Source organism: Canis lupus, chromosome 5 (genome assembly GCF_048164855.1).
Source record: "Canis lupus baileyi chromosome 5, mCanLup2.hap1, whole genome shotgun sequence".
In the NCBI taxonomy this organism is placed as follows: Eukaryota; Metazoa; Chordata; class Mammalia; order Carnivora; family Canidae; genus Canis; species Canis lupus.
In genome coordinates this window covers 6,290,857-6,318,338 of record NC_132842.1, presented here as the reverse complement: position 1 = coordinate 6,318,338, position 27,482 = coordinate 6,290,857, and the positions used below count along the sequence as shown (strand labels likewise).

The 27,482-nt window shown below is 37.1% G+C and overlaps 1 protein-coding gene across 2 annotated transcripts in view; it reads left to right on the top strand.

Moving 5' to 3' along the window:
• Nucleotides 1–23,082, top strand: part of GPR158 (G protein-coupled receptor 158) — a 410,138-nt gene extending 387,056 nt beyond the window's left edge. For both annotated transcript variants that reach the window (XM_072825311.1, XM_072825312.1), the window contains 4 exons: nt 8,240–8,378; nt 14,456–14,561; nt 17,701–17,847; nt 18,684–23,082. In XM_072825311.1, coding sequence (XP_072681412.1) covers nt 8,240–8,378; nt 14,456–14,561; nt 17,701–17,847; nt 18,684–20,153 — 1,862 coding nt within the window. In that variant the 3' untranslated portion in view covers nt 20,154–23,082. The remainder of the gene's footprint in view (nt 1–8,239; nt 8,379–14,455; nt 14,562–17,700; nt 17,848–18,683) is intronic.
• Nucleotides 23,083–27,482: the final 4,400 nt, after the last annotated feature.

Genomic DNA, 27,482 nt, shown 5'->3' with positions numbered 1-27,482 from the left:
ATCCCTTGCTATATATTTTATTCACCAACTTTGAAAGAAAGACATAGAGAAAAATCTAGCAAACAGGTATTATAAGCTTGGGTTCACATTCCATTTGGGAATTTTTTAATATTTGGTTGTTTAAGATAATACCAATATGGATTCCCCCACTGTTCTAAAGTTCTAATTCATTTCCATGAATTTCACATGGGATGTTTTCGCTGTAGAAAATGTAATCTTTGGGATGCCTGGGTAGCTCAGTGGTTGAGCATTTGCCTTGGCCTCAGAGTGTGATCCCAGAGTTCCAGGATCAAGTCCCACATTGGGCTCCCTGCAGGGAGCCTGCTTCTCCCCCTGCCTATGTCTCTGCCTCTCTCTCTGTGTCTCTCATGAATAAATAAATAAAATCTTTAAAAAAATAAAATGTGGGATCCCTGGGTGGCGCAGCGGTTTGGTGCCTGCCTTTGGCCCAGGGCGCGATCCTGGAGACCCGGGATCGAGTCCCATGTCGGGCTCCCGGTGCATGGAGCCTGCTTCTCCCTCTGCCTATGTCTCTGCCTCTCTCTCTCTGATGTGACTATCATAAAAAATAAATAAAGCAGAAAAAAAAAAAGATAAGGGATAAACAAACTATCCAGAGGTTTGCAATAGATGAAAATTTGGCCCATGGGCAATAGTCTAAAAAAAAAAAAAATATATGTAATCTTTGCTATCCTCTTCTTCATTGGCATGCTCTTCTTTGCTCTCTTCCTTCCTGGTATAGTACTTTAAACACACAAGACAATATGTTCAGTAATTTAATTAGTCATATGCCGATGTTTAGAAGAGACCAAGACCACAGTAACTGTCTTCCTGAGTTAGATAGGAAAATTCTAAAATAGCAGTTGTTTCTAAGGATTTAAATGCTTAATTACTGTAGAAGATTAGGCTATCGTATGACAGGTGAAATGTGATATAAGCACCATTTAATGAGCGTAGGGGAAAGTAGATTAGACTTCCTCTTCATCTGACTTAGATTAATGCTCATGATGTAGCTTCATTTACATACATCTTCTTTTATTCCAAGGTACTATATGTCTTTTTTTCTAAGATTTTATTTATTTATTCACGAGAGACACAGAGAGAGAGAGAGAGGCAGAGACACAGGCAGAGGGAGAAGCAGGCTCCATGCAGGGAACCTGACCTGGGACTGGATCTCAGGACTCCAGGATCACACCCTGGGCTGAAGGCGGAGCTAAACTGCTGAGCCACCAGGGCTGCCCTGTACTACTGTATGTCTTAATCCACACTGTATCACTTATTACTACTTTTAAAAAGTACTTTTAATGTCAGTCAAAGGATAAAAGCCTAACCATGTAGATGGTTTATTTGCCTTGGTTTGTTTGGGCTTACATTTCTAGAAACTCACACATACTTTTGGAAGGTCTTGCTTGAGTGTTTTTAGAAAGAGTGAAGTGGGCTTATTTTCTTGTGTACTTATATACCACCTCTTCAGAAAAATATTTTGTGTCTTTGAGGAGTATTTATGATGCTACAGGGCTGAAAGGACAAATTATTTTGTATCTTAATTTTTATCCTTACAGTGCCACTTTTCTTTTCAGAAGTTAAAGATTTTGTGATAGGGCTGGTAATTATCTTGCAACAGCTCCCAAAGGACATAGAGCAAGAATAACTAGGGTATCCATGGTGGTCATGGTTTCTTCTAAGGAGTTTCAGCTCCACAGTGGAACCCTGGCATTTTAAAGGGAGGCAGCAACATTAAGAAGGAAAACAAAAAAGCCTATGTTTTGTTGCTTGAAGAGAAATGGCCTATAGATTAACTCAGTTGTCAAGAAAATTTTGGCAGATCTTTTCCTTGAATGAAAAGGACTATCATAGCTTAAATAACAAGCTGCTGATCCATATGGACTGCAAGTTTCAGTATGTTCTCACAGCTCCACCCATTCCAATTCCTGCAGTAATCACAGAGAGCCTGGTGCTACCATTTCCTCTGAGATTAGATTACATTACATAGGAGTAGGAAAGTGTGTGGATTTTCAGTTTCAACTCACTGAGACCCACTCCCCAAGGTAGTCAACACTCTGGGATAAATTAAATAAGAAAGAGACCATTTGGCCAAGAAAATGGTAGAAAATTTGTAAAGACCATGTGAATCTCCCACTCAGTAGTCAAACAATGTCCTCCTGAGCCAAGCCTAATTCAGCAAAATTGTCTCAAGGATTCTACAAAGTAGAAATTGAACAAGGAAGTAAAATTTTTTTAGCTTCCAAAAGAGAAAATGACACTGTAAGTATACAATTAATAATAAAATGTCATTTTATTCTCTTCTTGCCCTTTAACACGAGTAACTACATCTCAAAGAAGTAAAATAATTTTCCACAAGGGTAGAATATAAACAAGCAAATATAAACCCCTATAATCGTCATAAAACCACTCAAGCTAGCCCTTCAAAAAGTATGTGTAAATCTAGTGAGATAGCCCAAGCAAAGGCAAAAAAATTGTCAATGCTGTGAGTCTTTAAAAAAGATACAATTTAAAATATATTTTTAAATGGTAACAAATAATCCCAATTCCACATCCCTCTTTAAAGGACACACAGGCAAAAGACAGGAAGAGGAAAACAAAATGATATTCTAGAAGACAGAATTTAGAACTTGCTGCCCTGACATTGACCTTGTGCCCTGAGAGGTCCCCAATCTTATTCTGTCTTTGTGACTCTTCTTATATTCATGATCTTTAATGTGTGTCCATAACCTATGAAGTATCTGAATTTCACTAAATTAATGTTGCCCCATATCAAACTTTAAAAATCTTAAGTGTCCATACCAGAAACAGAGGGAAAAAAATATACCTTCCCTAACTTTCCCTCTCAAGATGCAATGGAGATTGTGAAAAACTTGACCCAAGTTCTAGAAATGTGTGAAAGGAAGCAATTAAGAAAAGCCAACATGCAAGTGTGTGACCATTCACAGCAGTAGGAAAGAGAATAGAATCATCAAGTCACTATATGACCTACACAGTATCTCAGACACAGGCTTAAAATTAGGGCATTCAGAATTTTGCCACAGCCTACGATAAAGCCTTCATACATGTAGATAATGTACAAACTGCATTAAGCACAGTGCCTGGCACATTCAACAGATGTTAGCTACAAAGTCAGATTGAGAGGACAAAAAGTCATTCCAAATGGAATAATAATTAGCATATGAATTACTTAGAATACAAACAATTACTGCTTGGAAAAATACTTGTTTTCTTCAATAGAATTTAAAAAATATTTCCTTGGGTTTTCTCTATGCCTGTTAGTAATAGAGCAAAAGAAACCCTCAGGCAGAAGATGTAATTCAGAAAACACTGGTCAGGAACTAAGGAGCCTATGCTCCAGGCTCTGCTCTGCTGTGAACAGAGAGGGCAACAGAGGTACAACAAGATCCTCCACAGGCATATTCTGTACCCCAACACTGCCCATCCCTTGGCTCCTATGCTTCCAGAGAGCTGAGGAAGGAACAGTCATTCTTGCCTCCACTGTCCTACTTGTGAAACATACTACAACATCCACCCTCTACTCCATCATTCTCTATCCCAAAGCTGAACAAATTGACTTTAGGCAAGCACAATCACTGCAATTCACCAACCACCCACTGTTGGCAGCCACATACACACTCAAAAAAGTACGCCCCCAGACCACGTGGTCTAATAAAGTCATTTCTAGTTTTAAATTTTATCAAAAGTATCATTCTCGGGATCCCTGGGTGGCGCAGCGGTTTGGCGCCTGCCTTTGGCCCAGGGCGCGATCCTGGAGACCCGGGATCGAATCCCACGTCGGGCTCCCGGTGCATGGAGCCTGCTTCTCCCTCTGCCTGTGTCTCTGCCTCTCTCTCTCTCTGTGTGACTATCATAAATAAATAAAGATTAAAAAAAAAAAAAAAGTATCATTCTCATTGTTGTAAGTATTGTTACTCTCATAACTGTCCTTATTTTAACCAAAGAAAAGGCAGTCAAGCCTCCAGAATATCAAGGCTCCCATATGCCAGTTGAACCAGATAGCACTGGAACTTGAGCTACTCTCAAGCATCATTGAAGTTGTTTGATTTAGGGGCGTCTGGGTGGCTCAGTGGTTGAGCATCTCTGCCTTTGGCTCAGGTCGTGATCCCAGGGTCCTGGGATCGAGTCCCACATCAGGCTCCCACAGGAAGCCTGCTTCTCCCTCTGCCTAAGTCTCTGCCTCTCTTTCTGTGTCTCTCATGAATAAATAAATAAATAAATAATCTTTTAAAAAAGCTGTTTGATTTAATACTTCATGATAACTTCTGTACCACCTACCATGTTATTAGCATGAAAACAGGAAACATTGAAGTGGGAGACTTAGAGAAAGATAGAGGAGGACATTAAATAAATACTTGGACATTAAAAGAAATTAACCCTAAATTCTTCATCTGTATATTTATTTGTGCCACATATTTTTAAAAGGGCTAAGAAGCACAAAATGTTATTTATTAAGAAAAAAATGCCTTTGCAACATGGCAAACCAGGGTACCACAGCTTGAGAGACATTTGTACTTTGTTTTTCTCTCAGCCCTTGTGGCTGTTTTAAGATCACAAAGCTGAGACATCTTCAGTGTCCAAAAGCTGGTACTAATTCTTACTTCTTTGCTTGACCCAGCCCTTTGGAAAGATAATGTGAAATCACTTTCATTATGGCCTATTAATCTTTAAAAGGCTATGGTAGTTAACTTTCAAAGTGTTATCCCTTATAGATTAAAAGTAAAATACCTGTTTTCTGAAAGCCCTATTTGGATCTTTAACTATAAATGCAATTCCCTTTTTTACTATACTCATGCCTCCCATCAAAACCATTTAACAGCAGAAATTTTCTAAAGCAGAAGCACAACACATATTTCAACTCCCACGTAATAACACTGCAAAATTTGGTAACATCTGCATATTTTCTTTCCTAATTGCGATGTTAGTTTGAAGTTAATTATATGAAATTGATTTTTTTTCCAAGCACAACTTTCATATATCACATTTAGTTTAATTGGTACTTTGAATAATAAATTGTTTTTCAGCTAGAGCATATTGTTTGATATTGCTAATGAAATGATTTTAATGTTAAGCTTAGCTATTAGGAGGAATCTTCTCTCATCGCGTATTTTTAAATATGCTTCTACATTGTAGCATCCCAATTAACCTAGCTATTTTCCTTTTTTTTTTTCAATCTTCAGGATAACATTATATAAAAACACTACAAAAAGTGGCAGGAAATAATGTATTTAAAAGGATATAGTGTTAATTACATGTGAATCCTTCAGTTTCAACATATTTTTGTGCTGGTGTTGTTTAATAATATTTTTGCATTCTCTATTCTTAAGAGCCAAGCACATTACCAAACACATAGTGGCCCATTAGTAAACAGTGGTTGTGACTGCTAATAATAATGCCAATATGACCGTTAGATCATGTCTAGACCCTGCAGTATTCGATGGAGTGGCAAGGTTAACAGAAAGTCTACATCTCTAATAACCTGAAACTGGTATCACTTACATTCTTTCAAACTAACAAATATTTATGGAATCTTATCTATGTATGCTCAGTACTGTTGCTATCTAAGTGGGCAAAGGCAGAAAAAATAATTGAAAGACTCAATTCCTTGTTGAATCATTGTATTGTCTACCTGAAATGAATATAACACTTGACTGTTAATTATATACTTGAATTAAAAAATAAGTAAATAAATAATACTGACTTCTTGCCATGAAGGTCTTAACTACTTGGGGCTAAGGAATGGAGTGATTGACAAGACTCCACAAATGATTTTCTCTCAATTATATGTTGTGTGGCATTACTCTCTGCATTGTGTAATATCAATAATTAAAAACCATAAGAGATTAGAGGAAGTAAAATGCATTGCAAAGTTAAATCGATTTAGGTGTCCCTGCAATGGAGGTGGGACTTGAATTAGACATGGAAAAACTGCGAAAGATTTAAAAATGTGAGTGAGAGATTTCTTGTGTGAGCAACAGCATAAACAAAGACTCAAGAGTAAGAAGAATCTTTAAAGTGTTCAGAGGATGAGCCTGGCTGGGTCAGCTCAGAGTTTGTGCTGGGAAGCATTGGAAGATCATGTTGGATATACAACATGAAGTCATAGGGGTCAAGGAGTGCCAGGACCAAGCATTTGTAAAGTAATTTCTGAAGAAATTACTGAAGATTTCTGAATGAAGATGCATGCAGTACTTCACAAAAGCCTGACCCGAGGGTCAGCAACTCAAGTAAGAAGTCAGGGGCTAAGAAACATACACAAGCACAAAAGAATACGGCCAAAAAAAGTGGGCAGCTAACATGAAGCCTGGGTGACAAGAAAGTCCTAAAAATGAGGACTCGTCTACTAAGGCATGAATCTCTTATAGTCTTCCTTTTGGGGCAGGAATTATTTCCAGGGTCCTAGGTGAATATAAGTGAATCTTATAATGGAAATGTGAATCAGCTAACCCAAATGGAATACCAGGGATTTGGACAAATCCTGATGTGAGCAAAGTGGAGATTCAGTAAATGAAGAATGAATGAACCCAGAGTAAAGCCAGATTTAGATGGGACAGTTGAAAAATAATTGTAACAAATAAGGAGTGACCTTAAAGGTGCTTAAAGGATAGTCATTGTGGGTGTGGAGAGGAATGATCCATATGAAAAACAGCTTTAAGTAGAAAGGTACCAATGAAAGGTGGCTCTGAGATTTCAAACCTGGGTAAACAGGCAATAGTTGTACCATGAACAGAAATACAAGAATTAGGAAGGAAAGTTCTACAGGAAGACCTCAGCATTTCCTGATCCAGTAGAACTCAACTGGAAAGAACATTTATAGCACATGGCCAGTGGCCAACATACTGAATAATTGGGACCGAATAAATCTCATGGAGGTCTTATGAGTGTGGCTTATTTTTTATTTGGCTTCTAACCACATCAGGGTTTTAGAGTAACTCTTGAAAAATGTGTTTACTTATGGGATTTTCAATAATTAGGGCACTACCTGTTGTTTAAATACTGACAGAAATATATTGAAATATTGGCAGGTAAACATCTTGGTATATGGGAATGGAAGTCAGTGTTTCAGTAGATAAGTAAGTAGGTTACCTTGAAGTGATGCATTTGATAAAAGGTTTTCTCCAAATTAAAGCTTTCTTCTTTTTTATTATTTAGATATTATCTTCTTTAGATGCTGTCATCCAATGAACACACTGTCACTAAGATAAATGAGTTGTAGCAATTATTGATCAGAATGAGTTAAAATAGCAATGTTCAGTCTGACAAAAATGGGGGGATCAAATGAGATGTTTAACAATAAGAGCCCTTTAATGTGTGTTTTTATTTATTACTTTATTTATCTAATATCTACTGTCAGAAACTTTGTTAAGTGCTTTATATCCATTATTTGATTTCAGTAGCAAATAATCTCATGAAATACATACTTTTGCTATTTTCATTTTCCAGATAAGAAAACTGTCCAGAGAGGTTAAGTTACCTCAGATTATGCAAAATTAATTAGAGATAGAGCCAGGATTTCTAGTCAGGTCTAGTGTGATTCTGAAGCCCTTTATCCTTAAGTGCTATCCTATGCTTGTCTCTTCTGGCTTGAGCCTGCAAACAAGGTGATTATGAATTTTACTAAGCCTTCAGCACTCCACCCACAAAAGATATGATTTCTGTCATGTGTGAAGAAATAATGGTTCATTTATAAAATATGCCACTGAATGTTTAACAACCTATTTTCTCACATTTCTGGTGATGGATATCTTTATATTGTAGAACCAGATTCAGTGTAGTAAGAGCTTAAATTTCTAGAAGCTGCATATAAACACATTGCTTTTGTTGCTTTGCTGACTTCATTATGACCCAGATGCTCTGTGAATATCTGAAACTTAGGTTGGGGATGTGGAAAATTATTTTACAGTTGTTTTAGGAAAAAGCCAGGTATTAGCAAAAGAAAAATCTGAGACAGCAACCACTCTTATATATATATATATATATATATATATATATATATATATATATATATATTCTATTACACTGAATAAAATCTCTTAAAATAAATATATCATATGTTTTCATATGTGAATGACATTTTGTATGCACCTATTTCTAACTAAACTAATGTTTCTATAATAGACACAAAATGCATGCTAAAGAACTTAAAATTAACATTTTTATTCACCTATAAAACTAATGGAAAATTGTTTTTCTTTTTCTTTTGTCCTTCTCACAGCTGAATTTTTATTCCTCTTGTGGGGTGTTTATCTCTGCTATGCAGTGCGGACCGTCCCATCAGCATTTCATGAGCCACGATATATGGCTGTTGCAGTTCACAATGAGCTCATTATCTCTGCTATATTCCATACAATTAGGCAAGTGCTCTGTAGAGCTAGAAAATAACTGTTTTATTTTTCTGATGTGTTGCAGTTTAATTTAAATAGCAAAATTGGATAAAATACATAATGGAAAGATTTAGGAAGGATAGTGTTTTTGTGTTTTTAAGTTGATTTCTTTGTCACAGAAATGACAAATGAATATAGTTTTTTTTTTTTTCAAAGATTGATTTACTTAGAAAGAGAGTGTGTGCACAGGATGGGGAGGTAAGGAGCAAAAGGAGAAGGAAAGAGAAACCCAAGCAGACTCAGCGCTGAGCATGGAGCCCAACATGCGGCTTGATCTCACAACCCTAAGATCATGGCCTGAGCTGAAACCAGGAGTCAGACACCTAAGTGACTGTGCTACTCAGGCATTCCTATAGTTTTTTGTTTTGTTTTGTTTTGTTTTGTTTTGTTTTAAAGTGCTATTCTTAGCTTCTTCTGATGTTTCGTTAATCACCTTTATTTATTTGAAAATTAACTCAATGTATTACATTAAACCATTTATGGGAATGGCATTGAATACTATTATGACATATAATCTGTTCTGAAGATATAAAGCAACACATTCTTACATTATAAAGTAGATGTAGATAAATTATCTATGTTTTCATTCATGTTAATATGCTAGTTTATACTTTTAAAATCTTCATAGTCAACTTATGTGTATTAATTCTGCTAAATTCAAAACTAAAAATCCACTCCAACCAGATGACTAGATTTTTGTGTGCAGTAAAGTTTTATCACTGTCACATTTTAACACTGACTTTCTATTGTAAGGATGTACAGCCTGGCCCTCCATTTTTTGATAGCCCATATATTCCTGTAGTTAGTAAGTACAAAGGAAGAAGAAAGTAGCTTATGATAAGTGAACAAAATGAAATGTGTATGACTTACCTTCTGAGAATTTACATCTATTGAAATCTGAAAATGAAGTGAAAACCTGTAAGAACAAAAAAAGGAATCCTATAATTTGAAAAGCAACAAAAAGATGTTATTCTGTTACTTGACATATATGAAAAGTTAGGACATACTTAAGAATGTAATCAGACATTTTCAATATTTGTCTTTTCCCTCAGTAGAAAAACAGAGATTAATAATAGTGGGAGTCAGAGTGCAAAGGTGTGGATCTATGGAAGTTTTAGAAGATATTTATATTTCTCACTTTAGTCAATAATTACAATTATATCTTGCCCTTGTAGGAATAGATGATGCCAGAGAGCAGTTGAACCTTAGGCATACCTACACTTTTTTTAACTTTTAAGTAAGGAAAGAAGTATTTATGATTTGACAACTCTGGAAATTCCATCAAAGGGCCAGGAATCAAAAGAAATTGCCTCATTGCTTTGTCTTGCCCCCTCTCAATAGAGAGAGAAAAGAAAAAAAAGAGGAAGGAAAGATGAGAAGTAAAATATGTTATAAATACGCAAAAAGAAGACTCTCAATTCTACTCAGACTAGAGCCAAAGAATGTGAGAGGGGATGCCCTCGGTCCTCAAGGTAGTAAGCAACAGAGAATACTCTGTCACAGACGGAGCTCCACAGACTTTACAATTCTCCCAAATCACCTCCCAAGGAGAGTTGCATTTTTGTTGTTTCCCGAATATCAAACACATATGTTTCAAAATATAACAAACATGCTTCTCTAGAACCACTTATAAGTGAAATGCTGTATTAACAAACCAATTAAAAAGTTACAAGCTTGCCAGAAGACTTATTACAGATAAGTTTAAATGTCTTCTGTTGTCAGAATGTGACCATGTCATGGAGAGGGTTTCCTACTTTTGCCCTACAATCAGCTGCTATATTTCTTAGAACCAAATTAATTGCCCAAGAAATTAAATCATTCAAAGTATTTATCTAAATTGATCTTTATCCTCTTCTACTTTAAGATTTACTCTGTTCCATTTTTATCATTAAGTATGTTTGTTCAGGTGTCCGTGGGTGGTTGGGCAGTTGGGCAGCTGCCTTTGCCTCAGGTTGTGATCCCAGGACTTGGGATTGAGTCCTTGCATCAGGCTCCTGCGAAGAGCCTGCTTCTCCGTCTGCCTGTGTCTCTGCCTCTCTTTCTCTATGTCTCATGAAAAATAATCTTTTTTTTAAAAAAAAAGTATGTTTTTTCAATGAACCTTAAACTCTCAACTTGCCCAAATAGGCAAGGTAAAGTATTTTTAAATAAACTTTTAAAAATTCCCAATAAGGCAATAGGTGGTTATTATAGATAAATCATAAAATGATAAAAAATAAACTCCCTAATCCAACTACCCAAAGATGATAAATACTCTTAACATATTAGGATATCACTTTTAGATGTTTTTATATGCTTTTTATATTTATGACACACTGTGTTGATAGCTCCTTTTTAGGAATGTCACAGCACAGAGTGACATACTAAGAAGTCCTGCTTTAAGGAAACCTAGTCAACTTTGTTTAACCATCACTTTCCAAACTATTCACCATAGTATCCTCCCAGCCGTCAGTTGACATCTGATAATAGCAGCCACTCTTCGGAAAATTCTCTTTTAATACTGGGGCAAGGTGAAGAAACATATGCTAAATATTCATTCAGAATAGCTTTCTTGAGGCACCTGGCTGGCTCAGTCAGGCAGTGTGTGACTCTTGATCTCAAGGTCATGAGTTCAGGCCCCACACTGGGCACAGAGGTTGCTTTAAAAAAAAATAGCTTTCTTAACTTGTGTAGGTCTTTGCTACAGAGCCCTAGATAACCCATCAGAGCCTAGCTGGATTCACATAGACACAAGCTCTGACTGAATTGTTCATGTTGAACCTAGAAGACTTTGTGTTAGTAGACATGCACTACTCACAAGATCAGTTTTCCTCAAGACAACTATGTACATTCCTATAAGTTTTAAGCAGGCAGGACTTCCAATGGTAGCAGGGTGACCAGCCTTGGTAGGCTTTGGTGTTTTCTTAGGCTTGCCCTAAGAAAGGGGAAGCCCTATATTTTAGGTTCTAAATTTGACCTACCTCCCTACATAGACCAGACCCAATTTGATTGTGCCATGTTGGCTTCAAAGAATTATAGTATATATAAGCTACTCTGTCTTAGAAATACAATTGTATGGCCATAAAGGACCAGGGATGGAATTACAATTAAACACAGTAATCTCCAGAGCACTTATTTTAGGGAGATGAGCAGGGAGTAATAGGCAGTAATAATTAAAGAAATCAAGTATATATAATTTTTATTTACATATGGACTGAATTAATATGTGCTATGGTTTCAATGTTGATAAAGTCCAGGAATAAGAAGCAATAACATAATAATATAAACCAACTGGGTCCATCTTTGTCATTTTTTAGTAGGATGAAATAATATTAAATAAGACATCCAACATCAGGAAAAGTATTCTCTATCAATAAGTATATATATTTATTCTTGTTTGCATAAAATATAAAATTATATACATATTGTGTATACACATATACATACATAAATATATAAACTTGAAGCTATGACTACATGTTTATATACAGATTTACTTTTATTCTCACCAAATTGCCAGATTGAACAAAAATAAACTAAAAGGATTAAGTCTAAAAGTCTAATAATGCAGAAGGCATTTTACCTAATCTGTTCTATAATCCTTTACTAAGCACAGAGCAAAGCTTTGGGAAAGTGCAAGACTTTTAAAAAGTTTGCTTTTATTCTTAAACCCAATTTTTAAGTATTTCTGTGTTCTTGTTAGATCTATTTTTTAGAAGTTGAAACAATCTTCTAAAGAAAAATCTTTAAAATGACTGCAAAACCCAATTTTTTTCTTAAGATATTTCCACTCAGAACTGCAACCTAACAAACTCTAGCAGTATTTAAAAGCTGATTAATTTCAGGGCAATTGGTGTTGGTATATAGTAGTTCAAAATTACTTTTTGGAAGACTCATCATTTTAATTTAAAATATATGTAACCATTGTTCCTTCCAGATATTGTCAGGCTGGTTTAAAGTTCACTTGTGTTGGCATTTGAGATAGAAATTCCCAGTGCATGAGAACACTTTTAGAATGTAAATCCAAAAAAAAAAAAAAAAAAAGAATGTAAATCCATCTCCTTTGATATAACTGTCTGCTCCAGTACTGGAAATGGCCTCAGCAGATTGGGATTGTATAATTTTCCAGGTCACATTTTATATTGCTTCTATGCCTCAGTACTATGTCTGAGGTACTGTTACTTGTTACTGAGTATGATGATCCTATTTCAGTACTTAAAAAAAAAAAATCTCAACTGACATAGCACAGACTCTGTCAAAAGTGTGTCATCCCTGAACAGAGTGAATATTCATTTAGTCATATTCAAGGCAGTATAAAGCCACTTTTTCTCACCAAGAAGTGAGAGAAGTTGTTAATTCATAAAATTCTATTTAGTCATAGGTGAACTATCATGAGCTTTCTGTATTTCTATGTATATATTTTATCCTTTTTATGTCTCCAAACACAGGGGAAACTATCTCTCTATTTTGAACAATCTTGAGCTTCCATTTTAGCTTGTTTTGGGGTTAGGGATAAGAAGACAGGACGGGAAAATGAGGAAGAAAGCCCCTTGATGAAAATTTTAAGTATTAATAATACTAATTTACTTAGTAAATTTGTCATGAATATGGCATAATGCAGGTATAAAATTAGTTTCTCCTACTTTTATTTTTTTTAAAGATTTTATTTATTATTCATGAGAGACACAGAGAGAGAGAGGGAGAGAGGCAGAGACACAGGCAGAGGGAGAGACAGGCTCCATGCAGGGAGCCTGACGTGGGACTCCATCCCAGGTCTCCAGGATTGTGCCCTGGGCTGAAGGTGGTGCTAAACAGCTCAGCCCCCCGGGCTGCCCAGTTTCTCCTACTTTTAGACTCATATGTTTGTTTTATGATTATATCATCAGCATTTTCTTAAGATGTTAGCTTTTCAAATATGATGATGTATATCACTGAATCAAAATGCTAATTCTCTAGGCACACCTGAGTGGCTCAGTTGGTTGAGCATCTGACTTTTGATTTCACCTCAGGTCATGATCTCAGGGTGGTGGGATGAGCCCAGCTCTGCACTCAGTGGGGAATCTACTTCTCTCTCTTTCCCTCTCCATCTGCCCCTCCTACTGCTCCCATTCTCTCTTTTTCTCAAATAAATAATTAAATCTTTTTAAAAAATGCTAATTCTCTAATTCCAAACACAATAAAATCTCATATTTAGCTTTTGTGGATAAACAGTGAATGGGAAAAAATTAAAAGAATATGGTTGCAAAATGACCTTAATAAAAGCATCACTGGATAGTTTCTGGAAAATAATGAGTCCTTAAAACCTGAGTTTTAGTTTTTACATATACCTATTGATTTATGAAAATATTCCAAAATCACCAAGGTAGATACCAGTACTGAATTTTTCCTATACATATTTCCTGCAGGACTGTCCTAGAACACAACTTTATAAATTCCTCAGCAGGATAAGACTTTAAATTATTTTAAAACAATTTGATACTTCACAACAGCTAAAATTTTTATTTTAAAAGATGTGTTTTACAAACCATTAGTATATTCATTTTACCCATTGCATTATCATTTAAGCCTCTGAGGTCGTTCACAAAGCAAATAATTACCCACTCCTTTTTTTCTTAGATTTTTTTCTTCATTAATGTTTTCAAATGAAAAAGATTGGAATCAAGAGTTATGTGGCTGTGTCTTATAACCCAAATTTGCCTGAAACCACCAGTTTGTGAATCTGTTCTTTTGAATTCACATGTTTTCACTGCTTTTACTTTAGACATTCACTTTATATACAAAATAACTATTCCAGGAAATGGTTAGCACATTATATATCTATATGCTGTCTTTCTCACTACTTATAACTTAGAGTAATAAATAACAAAGAGTTCATATCTTATGTATCCAAATAGGGTTACTTAAAGCTTTATTCTTCTGTGATGAAAATGTATGCCACAGAAACAGCATTACAACATTTTCCATGCTTGCTTGTTTTTTTAATACACTGAGGAAAAAAGGTCCCGATTATCCTAGTGGTTTAAATAGAAGTCTTGTTGGATTACTAATGTGGTGAATTCTCATTTCAGATTCGTTCTTGCCTCAAGACTTCAGTCTGACTGGATGCTAATGCTGTATTTTGCACATACTCATTTGACTGTGACAGTCACCATTGGGTTGCTTTTGATTCCAAAGGTATTCCTTTAAAATTACTTTTCTCTTGCAAGACAGCTTTTTTATATAATCATGGAGTTGTTTCTCCTTTAAAAAATACCTGTCAATATAGGGAAAGGAGGCTGTGGAGATTTGCTTGACACTCTAAAATGTTTTTAAAGCTCGCTCTTCAGGGAACTAGATGTCTCTTTTGGGATTTATTGAACATCCCATATAATTTTTAAATACTTCTGTTTGTGCAAAACTCATCATCTGATTCAGTTCTTTCTCAAATATTTTTATATCCAGTTATATTTTAATTATAGGTTCAAGGTAACTTTTATTGTAGCTGTAACATCAAAATTATTATTAAAGAGAATTATCCTATTCTAAGAATCTTCTTGTTTAGATTTACATTCAGGAAGCATTGTGTTGTAAACATTCAGAGAATTTTTATATAAATAATAATTATATTGTGTACAGAAGAATCTTGCTTTATAATGATGGATTCTGACAAAGACTTATCTAGACAGCATACCAGTGCGGGGGGGAATGGGCCGGCACTCAGAATACAGGGATTATGAGTATGTGCCCCGCCTACAATAGCTATGCGGTATGATGTTAGCTAAGACTTTTCATCTCTCTAAGTTTCAGTTTCTTCACCTATTACATGATAGCAATAGAGCTGCTTCCAATGAAATAATATATATCAGAGTATGGGGGGAAAAGCATACAAGTTATAGCATTATTATTATTTTTCTCTTTTACATATAGAAAAAAAGTGTTAGGACATCATGTATCTGTATTAGTACCACACGATATAATATTAGCACAGCTGAGGCAATAATTGTAATTGCTTTTAATTCACTTCTGGCTTTACCTTCTCTCACAAGCAAAACATAGAAATTCAGCCTGATTGAAAGGGCAAACAAATGTAATCAGAGCAAAATGCCTGCTTTCTTCCTTACTTGAATTACACCAGATAGCCACAGTCTTCATGGATTAGTCTGTTACTGCAGTTTATCTTATCCATTTTCATACTTTGCATTACATGGTTACATTTTTATTAGATGGCTGTACTGTGTACTCACTCACACTGTTCATTCAATTCTAAGAACTGAAAACACATTTATACAAAAAGGGTTTGTACATGAATGTTCCTAGCAACACTACTCATAATAGCTAAAAAGTGGAAGCAACCTAAATGTCCATCAACTGATTACTGTAGAAACACAATGTGGTGTATCTCGACATTGTAACTCTATCCAGTAATAAGAAGGAATAAAGCACTGATACACACTACAAACTTGTACAGACCTCAGAATCATTATGCCAAGTGAGAGAAGGTAGACACAAAAGGCTACATCTTTTGTGATTCTATTGATATGAAACGTCCAGAACAGGCAACTCTGTTGAGACAGAAGGTAGATTAATGGTTGCCACTAGCCAAGAGGAGAAACAGAAGTGACTGCTTCATGGATTTAAGGTTCTTTTGGGGGTGATGAAAATATGCTGGAATTAGATAGTAGTGATGCTTACACAGCACTGTGAATATAGAAAAAAAGCACTCAATTGTACAATTGAAATTTGAGAATTTTATGGTATGTGAATTATATCTCAACTTCAGATAATTTAACAAAACCACTGAGGGGCTTTGCTAAGCACTGTTCTATATCCTGGAATAAGAATAGTAAACAGGTAATGTGCTTTCATGGTGCTTCTATTGTGGAGAAGGGGGAAACAGGACAAAATAAATAAATAAATAAATAAGATAAATATTTAAAATGCTATTTTAGATATAACTACTGAGGACAAATAGTAAAGCAGAAAATGGACAATATCTGACAAAGCAGTGTTTCTTAAACTCATGATCATCTCTAAGACTGTGCTCAAGAAAACCAATTCCAATTCCACTCTTACAAATAACTTCTGGGTGGTTTCCTAGTAGCATGTGAGAATTTGGAGGGCAGGGACACTGTTTATTCATATTTATAGCCTTAAATTCCTGATGCATGTCAGATCCACATATGTATGTGGAAGAATGAAGGACAGATTCATCCGTTTCTGTCGTTTCTCAGTCAGTCCCAATTACAAAACATTCGTGATTCCTTACATAGGGAATTGCTGTTTCACATGCTGTATTAATGTTCACCTGCCCACCTAAGTATTTTAACAAACACTGACATTAAAATAGCTTTGTATCATGAAAGTGATCTGTTAGTTTTTTAAAGGAATATTTGACCTGATGACAAGCTGAGAGAAGAGAACCCATGTTCCCTAAGCCATTCTCTCAATTTTCATAGGATAGTCACTCGGTTTATATATTGTGTGAAGGGGCTGAATTGTTTTTATTCTCCCTGCTTTCCATCATTTATCTAATTCATTCTTCATGTCTCCATTTGATGAAGAATAGAGATAGCAAGAGTACATGAAACTGAAAGATATCAAAAGACCATGTGAAAATCATAAAAATATCTCAAAATATGATGAAGGAGGAACTTGAGAATACTGAGTTTGAGAAAAAATACTGTAATTTTGGTGAACCTTTGAATTTTAAACTTCGATATCATCACTTTAGACTGAGAGAGCACTGTGCTCCAGAGAGCTTCAGGGATTTGTTTCATATCTGACTGTCAACGCAGTTGATGCTGGAATTCAGATCTGTCCCCTGAGTCTTAGAAGCAACTTTTTTTGAGCTGTGTGTAGAAGACTGAAAAGCACTGTCTGTGATCAGGGCTAGTCGTACCCCTGGATGAAATATAGCCTCATCCATGTGAAGCAAAATGATCAACACAAGGTAGACCCCACTGCTCAAAAATATATTTCCATCCAGCTGTCAGTGGGTCTTGGACAACATTTGTTTGGATTTTTCTACTTATTTCACTTTCAAAATGCAAGTATCACTGAAGAAAAGTAATGTCAGTGAACACTGGAAGCCTAGAGAAAAGACAAGGATGAAAATAGAAGTCAGAGAAGCAACCACGTATTAATATTGCCCCAGAGCTCTAGATGTAACATGAAAAGCAAAACCAAATATAGCATCAGATCTTTTATAAAGAGTTCAGTAAATGAGTTCATTGAAGCTGAAGAAATGATATTAACATGAGAACCTTTAGAAAATGATTCAGCTGTGTCTGCTAGTGGGTTAATGTCCGCAGCTCATATTTTGTCTCTGTTGCAGTTTTCACATTCAAGCAATAACCCCCGAGATGACATTGCTACAGAAGCATATGAAGATGAGCTAGACCTGGGTAGGTCTGGGTCCTACCTGAACAGCAGCATCAACTCTGCATGGAGTGAGCACAGCTTGGACCCAGAGGACATTCGGGTAACACCAGTATTTCAGCTTTCCTACTTCAGGCTCACTCCATATACATGGGCAAGCACGTGTGGTCTGATGCAAACATATGCTCACCTTTGTGCACACATGAGCCAGAGAGAAAAAGAGAGGGGGTGTGTATATGTGTGTGTGTGTGTGTGTGTGTATAAGAACTGAAGACATCTAATTTAGAGTTAACCCAGTTCTAAAACATACGGCATGGTAGAAATTACACAAGCTGATCTTGATAGTCTCAACTGACTTATTAGTAGTCATAATGACAGAGTGGTGATACATGTTCCCTACTACAGTTTATGACATTTTGCTGATGAGAAGGTAGGATAGATCTGTGAGTAGAGAGCCCAGAGTACTGAAAGAAATCTGAGACAGTATATCAGCATTTGGAGTAAGAAGCTGCTTTTAGTAATTGACAGTCTATTGTCCCCCAAACCTAATCCAACATTAGAGGTAATTTTGTCAATGGCTACATGATGCTTCCAGTATTGTTTAGGGATATGATTTGTCAGTAGACGATATGCTGTGTTTTGTCATGGTCTTGGTCAAGTCTGGTGCACACAGTTTGTTAAGTCCAAAGGGCTTGTTCCATAAAACAAGGGTAGAATGCATGTGTTCATGTCTTAAATTTCAGACTCTATGTGAAACAGAACACAAATTAATCAGAAAGTAAGAATGAGGAGAAAGTGAGTGAGTACACATAGTATGAAAAGCTGTAGAGCAGTTTCCCTAAAGAGCTCAAGCTCAGTAACTTCAAACTACATTTAGTAATACTATCTGGCTGAACCGCTAAGTTCCACATCTCTGTGAATTTGCTCTTGTTCTGGCAGGATGAGCTAAAGAAACTCTATGCCCAGTTGGAAATATATAAAAGGAAGAAGATGATTACAAATAACCCTCACCTCCAGAAAAAGCGGTGCTCCAAGAAGGGCTTAGGCCGTTCCATCATGAGGCGTATAACCGAGATCCCAGAGACGGTTAGCAGGCAGTGTTCCAAAGAGGACAAGGAAGTCACAGACCACAGCACAGCCAAAAGCACTGCCCTGGCCAGGAAGAACCCACAAGAATCTTCAGGTAACACCGGGAAGCCCAAAGAAGAGTCCCTGAAAAACCGAGTCTTCTCGCTAAAGAAATCACACAGCACTTATGATCATGTGAGGGAGCACACGGAAGAGTCCAACAGTTTACCAGTGGAAAGCCAAGATGAGGAGGCTACAGAACATTCCACACTAGAGTCTCTGTCAAGTAAAAAACTAACACAAAAACTGAAAGAAAACAGTGAGGCCGAGTCCACAGAGTCCGTGCCTTTGGTGTGTAAGTCAGCAAGTGCACACAATCTCAGCTCAGAGAAGAAGCCAGGCCACCCCCGAACATCGATGTTGCAAAAGTCTCTCAGTGTCATCGCAAGCGCCAAGGAGAAGACTCTTGGATTAGCTGGGAAAACTCAAACATCAGGCATGGAAGAACGTGCTAAAGCCCAGAAACCAAAAGATAAAGAAACAAATAGAAAATACTCAAATTCAGATAATGCAGAGACTAATGATTCTGCCCCCCAAAACTCCAATCATTTGGAGGAGCCAAGAAAACCTCAGAAATCTGGGATTATGAAGCAACAACGGGTCAACCCGGCCACTGCCAATTCTGACATGAGCCCAGGCACCCCCCAGACGAAGAACAACTTTGACATTGGGGAAGTGTGCCCTTGGGAGATTTATGACCTGGCCCCCGGTCCTGTGCCTTCAGAATCAAAAGTTCAAAAACACGTATCTATTGCAGCTTCTGAAATGGAGAAAAACCCAACTTTTTCCTTAAAGGAGAAGTCTCATCAGAAGCCCAAGGCAGCTGAACTGTGTCAGCAAACCAATCAGAAGAGCATAGACAAGGCTGAGGTGTGCTCTTGGAAGAGCCAAGGCCAGCCTGGTTTTGAAGATGAGAAGCATCTGATTCCCAAGACTCAAGTTCCCGCAGGGAGAGCCAGAGAGGAGAATGGCAATCAGCATTATGCAGCCAATGTGTGTGCCGGGCAGTATGAAGAACTGCCCCCCAAAGCTATAGCATCAAAAGTCGAGAATGAAAGTCTCAACCAAACAGGAGACCAGGAGAAAAAGACATCCTCCCCTGAGGAAAATGTGCCTGGCTCCTATAACTCAAGTAATAACTTTCGGCAGCCTTTGACATCACGAGCTGAGGTGTGTCCTTGGGAGTTTGAGACCCCAAATCAACCAAATGCTGAAAGAAGTGTAGCTTTACCTGCCTCTTCCACTTTAAGTGCAAATAAAATAGCGGGGCCTCGGAAATGAGAAGTCTGGGGTCCATTTAAAGTGTACCATCCCCAGAAAGAAAAGGAGAAGGAAGAAACCCTGAATTCGACAAAAATAAGAGGATCAAAGATTCCCAAGGAGTGTTTGTCAGGAAACGTGAAAGGCCCAGGTTGAAGAAGACCGGGAGGGCAGAGGGACACCACAATGGAAGACAGACTGGCCAAGAGAAATCTTTCCCCTGGGGACACCAGGGGAGTCCTTACATTTATGTATGTTTAGGGGGAGTAGCCCTCACTGTCTGCCCCTGATCAGTATTGACCCATGGCATTTTGAAGACCCTAAACAAGGCAGACCAGAAGACATGGAAGAGGTACAACATTTTGCAAAGAAGGTATGGACATAGATGACCGAAATTCTAAGTAGCTAACTGAACTTACTTTACCTATTTAACCTTGATAGCACCGCTAATTTAATGCATCCCAAAAATACCTTTTATATTAATGATTGCTCTCATTTTCTTATAAATGTATGTTTCAGTACATTGTTGTGTCTCGTATTCAAGCATTCCAGATTGTATAATTTTTGCAAATAACTTTGATATTATATGACACAACACATTTATGCAATCCCGCAGCTACTCAATTGTTATTGCAAGTTACAGATTACCTGCTATCTATCAACTTTAGTTGATTCTTGAAGTACAGTAAGCTTTCTCTGGCTTGGGAAGCCATAACCGTTATGATAAAATCTTTTAGTTTTGGCTGTGGTTTATATATTGTGAATTTGGATTTGATTCTATTGTTTCACATCATGGTTTGTTATACTGTCTTAATCAGGGTTTTTTATACAAGTTGAGTTACTTGTTTTGCACTTCTTGTTAGGACTCCGAGAGCAAGTGGTCCTACTTAGTCATGTCTCAATAAAGGACAACTTACCTATTGTTTGTTCAGAGTCAGAGACAGGTAACACCTTCATTCCAATTTATTGTCCCTTTTAACTCTCAGTATTTCATACTTAGCATTTCGCAAGGAAGAAGCTAAGAGTGAGAAAAATATACTGCACATTATTATTACCACTGAAAAGGGAAGACTCTAGGAATGACATGAGAATTAACTACAGTACTGCAGAGCCAGGGAATTTGCCTTTCAAAACAGACAGAAAGGGAGCTACTGATAGCACTTTCAAGGGAGTATTTTTTTAGAGAAAAATTATGATAGCATCAAGATCATTGTATGGATATATTTTTATTATGCATACTGAATATATATTTTAAATTACCTTAAACTACTTATTCTCATAAACTCTTATTCATTGCTTCAGCTAGTGGTAACACTTGCTGGGCCTAAATCCCAAAGAGCTTTATAACCTGATTTTTTCAAAGCCTATAAGGTGGTATGGGCTCTCCATTCTCCCAAGCACTGGAAAATTTACAGGTCCTGCAAATTGCCATTTTGAGCCACCTGGCTCAAAATTCAGAAATGCAGGGTTTCTTTGCAAACCAAAACAGCCCCCAAAGCAAAATTTGTAAAATGTACTGCCTTCCACACTGATCACTTGGCATGAGAATCCAAAGCTGCTGACTTAGCCCTACTGAAGTGATCATGCAAAGAGATTCCATTCCAAAGCTCAGTCTCATTTTATTTAAAGATGAATCACTTAAAAATAGAATGCAGACTTCCCTTTCTCTCATGCTAAATGCTGAAGTATCAATGGCTTATTTGGCCAGGACATTTCCAGCCTAACTGCTCTTCATTTCATGTGCAGCAAGGAGAACATGCCAGAAAGATAAAAGATGAAAAAAGATAATCAGAAGGTAGATACAGGCCTGTTCTAAGAGAGTATCATTCTCAGTGGAAGGTATAAACTAGGACTTCTCCTTATTCATCATCAAAATTTTCTCGACAATTTTTATTCAGGAATAAGTGAGCACATCACCATTTTGCAAAGCTGTGCATTCATCTTCCTCACCCATTCGTTTGCTTTGTGCATATTACTCAGGTTGGTGGGGTAGGTGTGAAGAGATGGAAAAATTCTATTTTTCTGTCTTTCCTTAATTTATTTCCTTCTTCTCTTCCTTTTTAGTCAAGGCCTCTCTATTTGGTACCTTGGAACATAACTTTAAGGTATATTTGTGAACTTGGTTTGGAATTTCCAGGCCCACCTACTTGTTTCATTTTTGTTCAAGGTCTGTTAGCACTTTATTCACTTTTTGAGAAATAAGCAGTCAAGCCTCGGTGACTTTTTATTGCACTTCAGGATGATCCTGCTAGAGATGTGGCTTAAAGAAGACTTGCCAAATTATACCTTAGTGACATTCTACAGTCCATAGATTTTTCTCCACCAGCATAAATCAGTGAGAGTGCCTCGGGTCTTTCCTAGAGTTTCATTGCCATTAGTTATCACCAAGAGAAGTTTAAATCTACAATTTTTGAGGTTTTTTTTTTTCCTAGATCAATAACAATAAGAAAGTGAATAAACACTGTTAAGGTCACAAACATTTGCTAGGTTGTCCTTCTCAATGCATGTGCAGGCTGCATCCTGTCCTTGTTTTTAAGCCAGGGTTTATAAATAAGTAGATTTATACCAATCTTAATAGAACTGTATATTTTATGCAAGAATTAAATGCTTTACAACATGAATTATAACTCAGCCCATTGTAAACTTTGGTGGCAATATGGATTTGAAACACGACAGTTCTCTTGTATTTGCTTCCTAGGTTTCTGCATGCAAGTGGTGACAGGTAGGACTGAGAAACACTGCCTTTTGACTTCTAGCATTTAGCAACCGAGAGTTGTAGAGTCAATAAAGCTGTAAGTCTCTTCACTTAATCTGTGGTTCTTCTGAAACTATTATCTGAAACCTACAGCATCCCACCATGAAAAATATTTGGTAAATTTATGTTGTGATGTGTTACAGCATGTAAATAATTATAACTTATCTGCAATAAAACATATTTATATGAAAGTGATTTATGGTGTTTTGTGTATCTATCTATGGTGTTTTGTGTATCTATTATGGTGTTTTGTGTATAAATTTATTTCACCTAAGCCAACTTCAGAGGGAATCCCATGTATCTTTGACCTCATATGCCTGTCTACAGAAATATGTGATTAGCCGAATGTGGCCTCAAACATACAGGTCATCATTTGGAGCCAGTAAAACCTGTTAGGACTAGTGATTTTGATTTAAGAAAGCTCTGTCCAGGGCAGCTCCGCTGGCTCAGCGGTTTAGCGCCACCTTCAGCCTGTAGTGTGATCCTGGAGACCTGGGATCAAGTCCCACATTGGGCTTCCTGAATGGAGCCTGCTTCTCCCTCTGACTATGTCTCTGTCTCTCTTTCTTTCTCTCTCTGTGCCTCTCATGAATAAATAAATAAAATCTTAAAAAAAAAAAAAGAAAGCTCTGTCAAAATAGGAAGTAATTCAGTTACCTTTTTTAATTTACTGAACATACATAGGCAATTTGCTAAGCAATGATGCTGATCTTTAGATAAACAAGAGCTCCAATATCCAATATGCACTATCTAGTCACTGCTATAGTAATACAGAGGGGAGCCCCACTAATTCATGGAGTCAGGAGAGGCTTAAGAGTGAAGGCAAGCTCCCAAGGCTGAAATTCTGCAAGGCATCAGTTATGAACAGGAAAAGGTGTAAGGCTGGAAAGGTAATTGTGCCCAGCCTTGCATGCCATGCTTCAGATTAGCTACAGCCTTCTCCTGCAGTACTGGGAACTATCAAAAAGCAGTAAACTGGATCATAATCAAGTCATGGAATAGAAGGATCATTTGAGGAGTAGCCCAGGAATGGACTGAGGTGGGAGGAGACTGCAGGCAGCTGGATTAGCTAGCCAGCACAAGACTCAAGGGAAGGGTGAGGGCCTAAAAAGGAGAGGGAGAGATTATTGTTTTTGTTTTTGTTTTTTTTAGATTTTTTTTTTATTCATTTATCCATGAGAGAGAGAGAGAGATATATAGAGAGAGAGGCAGAGACACAGGCAGAGGGAGAAGCAGGCTCCATGCAGGGAGCCTGACATGGGACTTGATCCCGAGTCTCCAGGATCACGCCCTGGGCTGAAGGCAGTGCTAAACCGCTGAGCCACCCGGGCTGCCCTATTGTAGGGATTTTTTGTTTTTTTGGTTTTTTTTTTAAGATTTTATGTATTCATAAGAGACACAGGGAGAGAGGCAGAGACATAGGCAGAGGGAAAAGCAGGCTCCCTGCAAAAACCCCAATTGCAGGACTCCATCCCAGGAACCCAGGATCATGACCTGAGCCAAAGGTAGACACTCAACCACTGAGTCACACAGGGACCCCGATTATTGGTTATTTTATCAAACTAGCATCTTCAGATTGGTTTGGTGTTCCTATTATACAAGGTCAGAAAATCAGTCACAGATAACTATATCAACTATAAATGTTCCTTCTGAGTTTATGGACATTTTGAATAGTTTCAAAAATTTTAAAAGCCCCTTCTGAAAATCTGTAGATCAGGAGGTCACCCGTTCATGAAAAAAGCTATGGAAAAGAATACCAAAGCCATGCTATGAGAAACCTTGATATTAAACCAGGCTGGGAAAAGAGCAAAGGACCTGCTATAGTATGGTCTTAACTTCCCCTGTGGGAGTGTGTGGGCAGCTCTCTGAAGCAGAGCAGCAGATGACACAAGGGGGCAGAAGAGGGAGCTGGCTGCACCTTCTCCCTGCGTTCACCTTGCCTGGAACCAAGTCGCTGGGAATGCCCTTCCCCGTCTCTTCACACCATGTGTGTCCTATATCCTCCATTCTCTTGGTACTTACACATAAAATCAGTGGTCTGAGTCCTTTGACCCCAAAGGGCTAAGACAAAAGCAGCTGACGATTAATAGGCCATGAAGGTCAAGTCTACGTTCTTTGTCCTGTGATAAGGCTCAGTGTGGAAATTGTTTAGCCAATGGCTATATTATTTTCATACATATGCATAGTGCTAGGCAACGTTTCTTTGTTCTAAATTTAGAACTTTTGGTTAAAAAATACCTAAGGGAAATATTTCCATCAGAAATGGCTTTTATCACACAAGTAATAACGTAAGACTGATGTTCTAAAACAATGCAAGTTGGTTAAGATTTCCTTTATTATTTCAACAGATTCCATTCTTTTTCCCCTGAATAGTTACAAATACAGAAATAATATATTTCTAGTATTGGTTACTTTCTATTTAAGTACTTATTTCTTGGAAAGGACACAAAGTCCAAGCACATTGTATTACTTCAATATTAACTGGTTAGAAGGCAGATGATGAAATGTATGAATTGGTTTTTAACTTCCTTCTCTTCCTCTGTGATGTGAAAATAGTACTTTGTCAGAAATAAAACTGATCAAATGAAAATGGAAAATGAGGGATAAATATAGAAAAAGTTCTTTGCATAAGAGGTCACATTCCTGGAAAGAAAAATAAATTAAATATGCAAACAGAAAAGTTCGTGACAGGTCTTCTAGAACATACTCCCATTTCAATTCAAACAGCAGTAAGAAAAGCAGGAAAATGCCCTCTTTTGAGCACATAAGAGAAATATGCATAGTTTTTCCTCAAACATACCATGGGATTTTATTCTTCTGTGCCTTTTGACTTGCTATTTGGTCCATCTGAAATTTTTTCCCTCCTTCTTTTTCCTGTCAACCTTATGTATGCTTCAATACTAGTGCAATCATATAATTTATTGTCCAAAGAAAACCTTTAAGCATGAAAGGGTGATATAATTGTGTGTGGATAATGATATAAACTAGAACTGACCCAGGAAACCCAGGGTGTGTTCCAGTGTTTACCCTGTTCAAGAAGCAGCACAAACACCCCACTCCCTGTGTGCAGAGCCTTTCCTAATGCCCCAAATCAGAATGAATTCCTCCTTCCTCTATGCTCACCTTAGGAATTTGCTTAAGTCTGTGATTGCATTGACTCATAATTTAGCTAGTTATACATTGCTCTGAATTGTCTGCTAAATTAAGAGCTCTTTGAGAGCAAGGAATTTTTTTATTCATTTATATGTCCCCAATTCAAGCAGTGTATTTTTCTCTGAACTCAATAAATATTTGCAAAATTGAAATTTTGATTACTAATCGTTGTCCAAAATACACTTGGAAAGCAAGAAAATTTCAGGAGTTGGATGACAACATGCTGCAAAATTTCTCAAATATTGAATACTAACCAGTCTTCCCTCTACACCCTGACAGTTCCTGGGAAAGTCACAGATTAATACTGAATCGCATTAACTCTAAGTCTCTAGCATTATAAGGTAAGTATTCATCTGTCACCATAAAGAGGGAGAAACCTAAAGTTTGGGACATGGCCTAGTTTGCTAGAGTTATAAAACATATTTCCATATTTCACAAAAAGTAAATATTTGGCTGTAGAAACATGCTATTAGTTATTTGAACTCTTTCCGAAAAATAAAGCATGTCAGGATCTACATAAGACACCCACATATAAATAGATCCTGACATTAAACTTTCAGATGTTTCTGAGAAATGAGATAGTTTGAACACACTGTTTGGATATTTGAATGACTGTAGGATTTCTTATCCATATATTTCATGTTATGTAGAAGTAGTCCTAATATACATACAATAACTATAAAGGTGCTATATGTGAAAGAAAAATGTAGATACACATAAACAACTTGCTTGTAAATCAGAATATTAAAAAGTTATCTAAAGTTGCCAAAGAATGAAGATACTAAAGATCATGAAAGATATTTCTTCTCTTACATCTTTTTTAAAATATTTATTTATTAGAGAGAGCACAAGCAGTGGGGGTGGGGGGGAGCTGCAGAGGAAGAGAAGCAGATTCCCCACTGAGCAGAGAGCCCTATGTGGAGCTCTGATCCCAGGACCCAAGCCAAAGGCAGACAGATGCTTAACTACTGAGCCACCCAGGCACCCTCCTTCTCTTGCATCTTAAAGACCAATAACTATGAACACAAATGGTGACTAATGTAGCTTAGGAATGTGTCCCTCTGCTTCTTACAATACTCCATATGTAAAGTAACTGAGAAACTTGAATTTATTGCTGCAGTTCTCAGGCCAAATTCAGTGTCAGAATCATGCAAATCAGTACTGAACCAGAGTAAAGGGATGGCTTGTAGGCAAATTACTTTCTGGCATGAGAAAACTGTAAGGAGGGTTGTTTAAGAATACTCAGGTACAAACTCAGTTTCATAACCACTTGAATAAAAGAGACAGCAGATTGACTATCCTGGAATCACCTGCTGGAAAGCTGGAAAGGCTGTTATCCAAATATACATAAGAACTGTTCTTTTTTTACATCCTCCAGCAAAGATGCATAAGAATCATCTCTCTGCCCAATTCTGACAGTATCTCCCTGTGCAGAGAGTCAC